Below are 13,064 nucleotides of genomic sequence, written 5' to 3'. Positions count from 1 at the left end.
TACATGGTTACAAATACAGTTACATAAGTGAACAGGGTATACATTATATACAAGGCATTGCAAAAGGTACTTCAAACCTTCAAGAAACCAGCACATGTTGAACATGCAAAAACTTTAGAATCCACTTTTTGTTAACTGTATAAAGTTTCCTTTACATCTTCCTGCCACACAGACACGATTTTTTTCCCTCTTCCAACCTTTTTTTTTCCCCCTTCTTTAAAACAAACTTTTCTTCCTCCTCCTCTTTTCCACCCTCTCTCCCCCCCTCTCCCCCTTTTCCTGATCTTTAGCAAAAGGAGGCAGAGCTTCCACCATTTGAAGCCCTGATTTGCTGCCCCTGTCTGGGACTGACAATCCCTACATCTGCCTAAAAAGGTTTTCACTCCTCAATCGGTGGACAAGGGGGCATCACTTCACACGACAGCCCCATTAGGACCAGACAGAGAGAGAGGGGACAGGAGGAGAAGGAGGACCTGGGAGGTTTTATTAACACCATAAAAAAAAATACACAGCAAATACAAGCCCCCTCAACTCTCCCAAAAATCCCAACAAACACAATCTAATGGCTTCATAAAAATTGCATTGAAATAGGGTGTTTGCCCTATTTTTGCTGTCCTTTTTTTTCCCATTCCAAGACCTGAGTTGGGGGACGCATCCATCTAAAGGGATTGGTTCCCCAAAGTGGAAGAGGTTATGACCATGGATACACACACAAGGTGGAAAAGGAGAAGTTGGATACAGGACTGGTCCCTTCTTGTAGCATTATCCTTCTGTATATGTTCTCAGTGTAATGCAGGTAAGGCTTGTTTTAACCTTCATCTGGGTGGATTTCCAGTGCCTGTGTACTTTGCTTAAACCCTTCATTGAGGAAAGCAGCTGTACCTCTCTTGTATGACTTCGTGTCATTTGCCTAGCACACAATATTACAATGCTTTCCAAAAGTTCTAGCTGCCTAATTGCTTGTGGATACTATTTTGCCAGGGGCCCATAGCAGGGAAAATGTCAAACAGACCTCCTTTTTTGTATTCTTCCCCATTCACTAGGGCTGTCTGCAATCTTTTATTTTATATTTTGTTGCATGCTTTCTTAACTTTCCTCAACTTATTTTGTGTGTTTCCAATGTTTCAGAATCCATGTACAGAGTTTGCAGGGTAACAAAAAACGTTCTGACATGAAATGTTAGCTCTTGCCTGGATTCAGATTACACTTGGAAAAAAAACACACACACAAAAAACTTTTCTTCTTTGAAACTAGAAAACTTGCTCCCCCTATGGTGAATCTCCAGAACTATTCTGAATTGTTCATTTTTTGAGGGGGCATTTTTCTTCATAGTATTTGCTATAGCTCAGCAAATTATAAAATTAAAACTTGACAATCTCCCGATTACTAAACACAGCTGCATTTATTTTCTATTTCAGCTAATGTATTGTTAAGGGAAAAAAAAATTGTTTGCAAGATTTTGGCTGTTGAACTAATCTGTGTTAATGAAAGTAACTTAATTTCGTGGATGGTTGACCAGGCAAAAAAATATATGAACGGGATATTAGCAAGAAAAACAATTAGAAGATTAAAAAGGTTTTGGAAACGTAATGTCCCTTTTGAAAAAGCATAATGTCCGCGGAGTTGGCAGAAACCATTTCTTGTTTGGTAACAAAATACCCATTACACTGGGATCTGCGAACCATTTTTGTGTATCTCTGAATTCAAATAACTAACTGGAACAGACATTCAATCCACATTTGAGGAGTATCTGGAATCACTTTAATGAGGACAAAGTCAAGGGCGTATCTTGGATCTTATCAGAGTGATTTGCCAACTATTGTAGATGTGTGGGTGTGTCTGTTACAGTATACAGTATGCAACCACTGGGAGGCATAGGCATAACGCCTCACATTTAAGACATTTGATGAGCCCTGGAGTGTTACTACGTAATATTAGCACTAAGCTTGTGTGCTGCAAAACAGGGTATGCCATTGTATTGTCTTAATACAATAATGATCCCGTTTTTTAATTGCCATAACCAACCTAACAGTATCCCTTAATCCCCGATTGTGTTGGTTACATTCTTCACTACATAGGGCTGTTCAGCCGAAGAGATTATATCAGAATCACATAATATTATTCCAAATCAGATCAAACTGGAGCTTTCAGCTAATGTAGTGGTCGCGCCATATTAATTCAAAAACGTTGTCGGGAATAAAATAAGAATGTAACGTTATATTACAATGTACTCGTGTAGTTCTGTAACACTGAGAATTTAGTAACGTGCTATTCCTGGAAAAAGTTGTCTTTAGGTTTTTTTTTTAATGCAATTTTGTTGTTGATGTTCAGAAGAACTTAATTTGGCATCTGTACTTGAGACGTTGAATGTTGTATGCTTGTAGAGCAGTGGTGGCCAAATCCAGCCCTCAAGGGCCACCAACCGTTCAGGTTTTATGGATATCCCTGCTTCAGCACAGGTGGCTCAGTCTTTGACTGAGCCACTGATTGAGCCACCTGTGCCTAAGCAGGGATATCCTGAAAACCTGACCTGTAGGTGGCCCTTGAGGACTGGAGTTGGCTACCCCTGCTCTAGAGCTTTGTGTGGGTTTCAAGACTTTTCATGTGTCTTTGCTAAAGAAAGGTCAGCTTTACTTCTTGCTAATAAGTCTTTTCACTCCTGCAAAACTCTTCTTCTGGTGCACACCTATTATATCATATTTAGGAACTTCTGAGATGCTGCATTACAAGCAAAAAAGCAGAAAAACAGGGTACGTTTATGATCAAATAAACTATTGAGGAGGCAACAGTTTCCCAAGAGGCTGGTTAGCAGAAAATAACCAAGTGCTAAAAACGTTGGGCGATCGAAGCCTTTCAACCTTGTAGCAAGATTTGCTTATGACCTGTGGCGCTAACCAAGGGCACAGGAAACCTTGACTCGCTTTGGTTTTGTTAAACCATTTTCGATCATTAATCACACGGGAGGAATGGCTGAATTTCCCAATTGAAAAACTCGGTCGCTTGTGAAGCAGTAAAGTTCGCCAGCAAATAGCTTGCACATCTCTGGTGTAAACCTGCTGGAGATATTAGTTAGGGTTCTGATGCCTAAAATTAGTTGCAGGAATGCGATTGCCATCCCGTACGTTACAGTCGTTCTGTCTTGTATTGAAGGCCCCATGTCTTCGAGTGCCAAGCCTGGGAACATCTGATAGTAACAGGCAACCTGGGATGCATGAATTCTTGGAAATCCATGTATGCAAGTCAGTGGCCTGTTGAAAAGGGTCACTAGCTTGTGAATGACATGTGTTATGGAGGCTTTGCTGAAGTTCTAAGCAGGCAATTTATGACGTTACATTCCTGCATGTGTTGCTGGGGAAGTCTTGATGTCACAGAAAGGAAGTGGATGGTTACACTTGGTCCCTTCTCGGTGAGCACAAGGGAGCGTCACTTTGAAAAGATATGAAAGAAATGTTGAATCCTGTCCAAATGAGTATTTTTTTTCAAAGCATTCCCTCAAGCATCAGATTTCAAAGGGCAGAGCTGCAGCCCCTCCATGGAGTAGCTGAAGTAGGGACGTGGTGCCTCCAGCTACTCATGTTCGGTGCAACTTTAGTTCACCTGGCCTTGGAATGTGCTATGACGGTGGAGCTCAACTCCAGTCCTTCAGAAACCCCCCCCCCCAACAGGTTAAGTTTAAAGGATATCCCATCTTAGCACCGGGGTGCAGCCTTCCACTGAGCCACTGATCAAGCCATTTTTTCAACACACCTTGCTTCCGTACATGCTACAGGCATACATCGAAAAATATCCTTCATCCTACTGACAGGGTATATATTTGAAACAGAAAAATACAAGTTTTATGTATAGGGAAAGGTGAACTCATTATTGTGTCCATTAAACTACTGTGTCCATAGGGTATTGTGAGAAATAGGGTTGCCAGGTGTCTGGTATTGAACCGGACTGTCCTGTATTTGGATACTCTGTCCAGTAAAAAAAATGAGAGGTACTGTAATACTGGACATGTATGTGTCCGGTATTTTCCTCCCTGGACATAGTGACCTGACACATCTTTCATCATTGAGTCCAGTATTTTTGGAGAAGCCACCTGGTAACCCTAGTTAGAAAACATTGTAAAAAAGTATAATCCAGTGCATGACACTATGGATTTCTAACCATATATCATTATGGAGCACAGTTTTGGGTACTGCTCAATAAAAAGACATTATGGAACTGTAAAAAGTGCAGAGGAGAGCCGCCCTATTAATACAATGGATTGGAGTCTGACTTATGAGGAAAGGCTACACATATTAGAATTGTGTGACATTAGAAAAGAGGCGTCCATGTCTGTACCACCAACTTTCAAGGGAATTTTTCATCCCAAGATTGAAGGAAAGGGGATTTCACAGCTCAAAGGAAATGGTTCTTTATAACAAGGGTGGTTAAAATGGGGAATTAACAACCAATAGAGACTGCTGGCAGAAACAGTAGATATATTTCAGAAGAGGTTAGACATCTTTTTTTAGTAAGGAAACGTTTACAGGTATATTCCAATGAGTTAAACATGTGAGGCTTGTTGATCCTGGAAGACATCTGATTCCCATTACTGGAGTCAGAAAGGAATTTATTTGGTCCCCTTATGACGCATAATTGGTTAATGTAAGGGGGTTCAACTCCAGTTCTCAAGCCCCCCTGCCCCCCAACAGGTCAGGTTTTTTGGATATCCCTGCTTCAGCACATGTGGCTCAATCAGAGGCTCAGTCTTTAAATGAGCCACTGATTTGGCCACCTGTGCTGAAGCTGTGATATCCTGGGAACCTGACTGGTTTGGGGTGAGGGGGGAGGGTCTTGAGGACTGGAGTTAAGCCCCCCTAGAACTAATGTTTGCCTTCGTCTGGATCAATATCAATATAGGATACTTAGTATCTCAGACAGTTTAAACTCGATTGACACGTCTTTTTCCCCCCACTTCATCAAAATAGAGTATTATGAAATCATCTAATTTGGTGGGAACATAATCAAACGTGCAGAGGTCTCTAAAGATAACCAAGACTGTGAGATTTCTCAGATCAGTGAAATAAGTAATTTACAGTATTGGACTTATTCTGTCCTTGATCATGCACATAACCCTGGGGTAGAGCTCATATTTACTCAGCAGTGCTATTTCTTCAGATATCTTCCAACTCAACAAGTTAAAACATCACAGATGTGTAATGTCTGTGAGATAATACATGTCACTTGGAATCTAGTTGTTCTTTACATTTCCTCAGGAATAGAACCTTTGTTCAGCTACTGTAGGCCTGGAGAGCAGATCTCTTTGTGAAAGACCCCACCTGATACATGTTACCTGGAGGAGTGCTCTTCCGGCTACACACCCGTTCCTTTCACATAGGAGAACCTGATCCTACTGCAGAACCAGCAGGTTACAGCAGGGCTCTTCAACTGCTGTATTAGGTCCGTGAGGGGGCTTGATGTGACCCTTGGACTCTCAGCTGCCCAAGCAACTAGTATGAAATTAGCAGGAGCAAAGTGCTACTTTTTCACACTACAACTCACTTGTAAGTTAAAGTGAATGTAAATATATATATGGAAACACAAAAAAGAAAACCTCTAAATTAGCACTCAGACAAATGTTTGCAAAGAATAAAAGGGGTACTTTAATTAAATTAGAAAAAAATAACAGACATACAAACAACTAACTGGAGAGCCTGCCTGACTAATGAATAATGAAAAAACCAATGGACAAAGAAAAAAAAAACATAGAATGCAACATATAATAATGGACCCAAAAAGATATAATGCCCTTATGAAACTAGCTTACTGTGGGAACAGAAGTTCCCACAATAAGGCAATATGGACCGGCCGGTCACCACATGTATAAGAAACCATAGAGCATCACAGGTCTACACATATAAGCATGATAAAATTCTTACAGAAAATAACATAAGTGCTATACTGATAGCAGTAAAAAATATCACTAGCAAGGTGTAAACCTATTGCAACTCAGGTAATGCTAGGGCAAAGGAGGCATAAAGGTATGTATATTTAGTGACCCAAATACATATATTAGAGCAGATGGGAAACAAAAACAGGGAGGGATATAATAACCCAAGATACTCAGCTCCTTGATGTAAAGATACTGCATACAAAGATCAGCACAGCACTGTCCACTGGAAAAGTCCAAAAATATAGGACTTAGTTGGTTGTCCAAAATAGGGCAAAGGCAGGCAGGATCAACAGCAGCAAAAATTAAAATTAGCCCACTAAATATATATATGGCACATGTTTTATACATGTTTGCAAAATGTTGAAATACTATAATGTTCACATTTTAAATGTTTTCCGGTTTGGCCTCTTCGGAGAACTGGTTAACAGCCCTTGTCGACATGTATATTCCTTTGCTCCAATAATCAACACGATATTAGCTTGATAACTCCCAGGAGCAGGGATAAATTGTGCCGGAGAAATTGTGTATACATTATTATTAAATATTATTCTTACCGGAAGAATCCGACATGTCGTACAGTAACGGTATAACAGTAATACTTTGCATTCTTGCTGCCACCTTTGGGTGAATCCTTGAACCACATGTGCCGGTGCTCTGGTTTGCGTTATGGTAATATTGTTACTCGGTGGTAGGTGAAAAAAGCAGAGACATTGAAAGGGTAGAGAAATCGGCAGGTGGTGGGAAATGAAAAGCTCTTTGAGACCTGTTAGCAGTTTTATGCTTCAGAGGTTTGGGTCAAGTCCATGCCCAATTGAGGTCTTTGCTTAATATTACCTTATATATTAGGAAACACATCAAGTCTTGGTCATGGGCCATATACTGTGTTATAAAAGTGCTGAAATAAGATAGGCTGCCAAGCAGATTGTCACCACCCAGGGTTTATGGTCTTCAACTCTAGTGGAGAATCAGACATTAGGTCATGGTCAGCTGTATGGTGGATGATTCCATGGTGCAGATGATTGTACTGGGCATGAGAACCTTATGCTTTAAAACCAGCTAGGTTTGGTAAATATTAAACCAAAGCAACAGCTGAAGCCCACAAATGTGAAAGTGTCTTGCAAGGACGAAGGCATGCTCTTTGCGAAGAGGGAACACATACGTGGCCTCGTTTTGATTCACGCCAAGCACTCTTATTAGACATATGGATTAGATCACCCACGTTTTTTCACATGTTGCTATTAAGAATGTTTAAAGTACAGGATTTGTGCCAGTATATTTTATGTCTGTTTGGTTTGCTTTTATCATGTTTCAAATTCACTGCATGTCTCCAGTTGCGGAAGTTTAACTTTAGCACTCCGTGATGTAATCAATATTAATCCTTGGGCTTTAATCATCCACAACCAGTACTGAGTGGAACTGATCAGCTGGATGACGTATCCACAACCCAATAGTAAAGCAATTAAAAAAAGACTCTTTATGGGCTGCTTAGAACAAACTATCTTGGGAGTTAGGCTACTATTATTTGAACTTTGGTTCCTTATGAAAGTCATAGGCCGCGTCCATAGTCCATGCACCGCAAACAAAAGGCTGTGCCTTAATGAGGACGGCCATAGAGCGCGCTTGCACGAGAGCGATGGGGCAGCCAATTTTTCGTGAGACAAAATTATTTGGTTCTGACGTGCGACGACCGGGTTACGTGCGCGGTTTAGCCAGTGAGGGCGAACCGCTCATGTGACATCATGGGCACGCCTCCGACATGCCCTCGCCATGCCTCCCCGTCGCGCAATCCTACAGGCTACAGATTGCTTTATGTACAGGCGTGTGACGTCATGCGCGCTGTCGCACTCCTGTTCTTTATCCGAGGCCGTATGAGTAGGATGGCCAAAGACTTACTTTATGTTTTACCCAGTCATGTTCTGTGCTGAAGAAGAACAAGCACCTTATTTATCAATGTCCATAAGCAAACCGTCCTGACGAAGATGCCACCGCAGCACCGAAACATGGATGTCCATAAAATAATATGTTCACGGACATGGACACCTCTATAGTAGCATAATATTATTATCAATGACCATACGCCACATTTCTCAATGACATCACACCACTGAGAACCTTAAGCAATTTCAGAGGAGTAGTCAATCATTGGAGGAACTTAGAAAAGGTTCTGTCTGTCTTTATTATCCAGTTTTCTGATGAAAGGAAACCTGGAAGAGCAGACCACACATGAAACCAACGTATGGACAGGGATAGTATTACACACAGGATATTGGAAGCTGACCTCACATCTTTTTGTCAGAAGGATTATTATTTGGCTTGAGGGATAAAACAGATGAATCAGATGGCTCTCCTATGATATAGTCCTAAAAACTTATAGTAGCAGGTGCACGGAAGTATATAATATATAACATGCAGATTTGGCCAAAGAATGGTCATTATTTTTGGCTCCTAGTTTACTGATCCCCTATTGGTTATGCGATCACCCTGAAGGAGGAGGTCTTCACTGATGGGCCATTGTTGGCACCACATTTGTTATACTGGCATTGAGAGCATTTGGTTTGGGGTTTCTTTCTGACCCTTCTTGGACCAAATCTGTATGTTGGCTGGAGGGATATAATTTATGTAAGTCCATGTGTTTAGTTTTGTCTGTAATATGTAATATACACTCATCTATGCTTAAAAACGATTCATATATGATGAGGTGTAGCTGGTAATGTGCAGGAAATGACACTTCGTTACTTCAACTTAATTAATCACTTTAATCTTTCCATGTTTTAGGTTGCATGGATTCTCAGGAGCTCACAATCCATGACCCTAAACAAGAATACATTTGTTGTGGATAACCTAACAAATAGCCCATTCTTTTACTTAGTTAGATAATAGGTTTGTGAAGTGAGCCCGATAAAACATAGGAGATGAACTGGAACTTTATCAAATCAGATTTCCCGGCTTTGTCTTCACTGGTGTGAATCATGGCATGTCTTTGGCAGATTTGTTTTTTTATCAGCGGTAAGATAAGTCATAAAGGAAACGTGGAGGCTGATGAAAAACAATGTTTATTCTTAGCTCATTGCCATCTATGCTGTCTATTGCTTTTCGGTTGCCTTAAGTACCTGTCAGTCATTTATACAAGATGGAAATGTAAGAAGATAGAGGGATGGGAGAAGGGTCACAGTCAGTGTTTGTGAGGTCAACAGTATATTGCTGGAAACCCCCAGTAATAAAAGGGTGAAAGATGAATTCATTCTTTAGATTGAAATTAAGATGGAGAGATTACTTTTGTATTCACTCCATCACTGCAGAAACATATTACTGTTAGCTGGTTTATAAGTACAAATATTCGCTGGGATTCATAAATCTCAGAAAAGGGGTAACAAAGTTAGACTCGTGGAGCTATAATACCCCTATTCTGAGTTTCACCCCTGCTCCCTTTGTGTGATCAAAACTAGGCTCTACCTATTCTTATTCCGCAGAGGGATATTGAATAGAAATCCTCCTGCCTACCGTAATTTTCAAACCTCCACCAGCCAATTTCATCTTTATTCATCTTTATTGCTCAGATGGATTTATCAATCATGAGAGACAGGAAAGTATGAGTGGATGGGGCCTTAACTGAGGATATGGGGGAAATATATGGGGCTGATAGTTGTGAACCACACTCATTTTATAATATTAGGGTTTTCACGTAAAATAATTGACACTTTCGTATTTTGATGCCAACCCTATGGAAATAGGTAGGAGAGATTAGAATGTTTTTCCCCTAATTTATTTTAAAAGGTTACAACAAGTGAAGGCCTATTTATCAGTTTGGATTATTGTAGTTATATGAACTGGAGACCCAGATGTTGGCATAAATAATTTACCTCTCTTACACGTTGGCGGTGGTTTTGCTTTGTAAAAATCACAGGTTCCGTGTGTTGGAACTATAATCACACACTGATCTTTACATTCCATTCCACATTCTATAGGACAGTCACTTCACATTGCTTTACAACTGGCATGTTGATGCTTAAATGAAAATATAATATAGGTATCTGTCCACTGGGAAGCACATTTAGGGCATTATTCGGGTATCTTGGTCACTAGTTAAAAGATCCTGCAGTTTGGTTATTTACCACCCAAGACTTTAACCATGGTATAGAAACATTTCCATTTGTAATTGGAAAAGGACTTCTTTGATATTGGTGGGAAATTGTATAATTTGGTCATTCTTTGTTGTAATGGAAGAAGTATATCAAGCACTTAATCATAACATAGTTCAAAGTACAAGCATTGCATTTCAGTTGTAGTATTTAGATTTTATCATAAACATGCGCGAAAAGATGGGATATTAATTGCAAGCCGTTAGGTAAGTGTGAGTCATACCCAAGGAATGCTATTCCTAACCTAAATGTCATGTTTAATAATCAGTAAAGATGGGTAGCATACCATTTTTGAAGCAAGATAAAGCGAGTCCATCGGTCCAAAATGACACAGAGCCCTTGTTCGATCATAAAGTGGCCATTGACCCATTTGTAACCCAGTCTGGGTTTAGGCCTCCCAGGACTTGAGGGGATTCCCTGTGTGCAGAGGAATGTGGAATTGGCTTCCCAGGAGGAGACGGCAGGTCATAAATGGGGGGGGGGGGGAGGGGATTAGCTGGTACAGCCATGCCCTGCATTTCCACCAAGCGGTGCCTGATTTGGGTGTTTGACTTGTGAGTCAGCAGAAGAATTGTAGTTCTAGTAATGGTGGACACATATACGTACGTAGTAGAACTGAAAGCCTTAACGTGCAGTATTTTTCTTTTTCTTTTGCCAAGCTTTATGTTGTAGGTTAAGAACCTGGTATATGGGGTATGAAAAACACAACACACTCCCTCTCCAGCAGCCAATCACAGCCCTTAATGCGATAGGAATCGAAGAGGAACAATTTGAAATTGGCTTCCCGTATGGATTGCTCTTTGTGTGTCTTCTGCAGTACTATTGTCACCAACACTATACTAATTGTTTACTTACTACTGTAACCTAATGTGGCGTTGTGATCACAAGATGACAGCAAGGCACATAATGGTCAATTTAGTAGACTTGTTCAGACCTTCAGCACTATCATAAAGTCAGTTAAAGAGGCAATCCAAGGCTGCAAATTCTTTTGCAATTTACTTTAAACATATATATATATCTGTGGCTAACGAAATGCTTTTATTTGCGCGAGCTTTCGAGATACACTGATCTCTTCTTTCGGCGATGTTACAATGGATAAAGTAAGAAAGGGTTTACTTAATAACAGTGCATCTTGGAATGTTATCTGTGACTAAAGCCTATCCCTCCCACTGTGCTGTATGTGATTTATGACTTAAGGTGTTAAATGGTCCCTGAATGTTAGTGATATAAGTGTGTGTGTGTATGTAAGTATACATTTATAAAGCGTCCCCAGTGTATACAGCACTTTACAAAAGGTGTGTGGGGAGTGGGAGTGTATACCAATGGTGTGGGTAGGTGTGGAAATGTAAGAGGGTGTAGCATTACTATTAGTGTATGTAGATACTATGTTGTCCCTATTGGTATTTAGGGATGGAATTACATAGTGTATTTGTATGTGTAAGAGACAGCTCTGTGTGCATTTATATAGCGCAGTATGTATAGACATGGTCTTTAGCACTCATGGGAAGAGCGTTCTCTTGTGTCAGGGTAGTGACTCATGAAGCTGCGGTCTCGGTTTAGGCCACCGCTAAGTGTCCCGAACAGTTGCATACATTTGTATTTATGCAACCGTCCATATATATATGGTCTCCAGAGCTGAAACCCATTAATTTCAGCTCCAGGGACCATCTGCTTCTGGAGATACCTACCTGTGAATTAGGTGCCGGTAGCTGCTCTCCTCTACTACCAGGGTTCACGTTATGTCCTCTGTTCAGAGATGTCAGGCCCTGCGGGCCAATAGGAGGCCATGACGTCATCAGTCTGGCTTCCTATTGGCCCATGTGACGCAGGAGCTTCAAACTTGAAAACTTGCTTGCTGAGTCAGAGCAGCACTTAATTCGGAGGCAAGCATCTCCGGAAGCAGGGGTCCCCAGAGTTGAAATTAATGGGGTTCGGCACCAGAGACCCCCTGCTTCAATTATATCTAAATATGTAAAAATAAACTAAAATAAAATAACAGTGGCTTGGATTGCTCTTTTAAGATGTGTTTTTTTTAATCACACTACAGGCAGCTGAGTTCTAAGTTTGCAGAGTAGGAGGGAACTGGTTGTACTGAGCGGTGTTCACTCAGTTTATTACGTCATCTCATGGGTTACAAGTAACTGATATGATGATGCCCAGCTGCTGTGTAACATACTGTGCTATTGAAAAGAGCCATTCTCTCCTTTAAAGGGCCATTCTGATGCATATTTACAAAATGGATAGCTACAAATTGTACAAACAAAGCGTCCCTGTGTATGCAAACGTCTGATAACTACCCCCTCTAACTAGCGTACCATGAGGTCTTCCAAATGTATCTGTGTGCCATATATCTTCTTCATGCTTGTCTGTTCCATTGGACTGTAATAGATGTGTACAGTGAATGCAAATCCAGATCGGGACACTTGACAGCTGCAGGGTATTTTGCACACAAAGTATGCTATTTACGGTGCATGCATATTCGCCAGTCTTCATTTAGAATAAGTGCGGGCTTTGCAGATCTCCTGAGTATGTGACAGGGTGGGCGGTGCAGAAAGTGACTTGTTCAAGCCAGAGGATGAGGAAATCCACAGGGTTTTTCCAATGTCATTCATACCTGAAGCACTCCCTGAAATATATAACTCACCTGAAACTCTATTAAACCCAAGGTTAAAAATTAACTGCACGAAATAATTTGCAGTATCCTTGTATGGATCAGTGGAACATGTTTGCAGAAAATTAAATCTGTATCATGTTTGATTATCTACAGTCTGCAGTCAACCAGTTAGTGCTAAGGCAAGTCATATTTATTTTTTTGAATTTGTATTTATATTGGCCCCAAATAACTAATTTAGCTGGGCCTGATTTGCTTTCTTTTCCCCTGATACTGATATTTGAGACCTTAATTCTTCATCCACATGAAAGCGTGAAATTGTCCTAACTTCCAGTGATCGTTCGGCAACGTTGCTGCAATATTCACATGTTATACACCAGTGTTTCCCAAC

General features: G+C 40.6%; 1 protein-coding gene across 2 annotated transcripts in view; it reads left to right on the top strand.

The window, feature by feature from the left end:
- The first annotated feature begins 311 nt into the window (after positions 1-311).
- The window catches only part of COL5A1 (collagen type V alpha 1 chain), a 162,597-nt gene continuing 149,844 nt past the window's right edge, over positions 312-13,064 (top strand). For both annotated transcript variants that reach the window (XM_075578918.1, XM_075578917.1), the window contains exon 1: positions 312-796. In XM_075578918.1, the coding sequence (XP_075435033.1) occupies positions 694-796 (103 nt within the window). In that variant the 5' untranslated portion in view covers positions 312-693. The remainder of the gene's footprint in view (positions 797-13,064) is intronic.

The sequence above is a fragment of the Ascaphus truei genome, chromosome 21 (genome assembly GCF_040206685.1).
Source record: "Ascaphus truei isolate aAscTru1 chromosome 21, aAscTru1.hap1, whole genome shotgun sequence".
Classification (NCBI taxonomy): Eukaryota; Metazoa; Chordata; class Amphibia; order Anura; family Ascaphidae; genus Ascaphus; species Ascaphus truei.
This window is presented reverse-complemented; position numbering and strand designations above follow the sequence as displayed.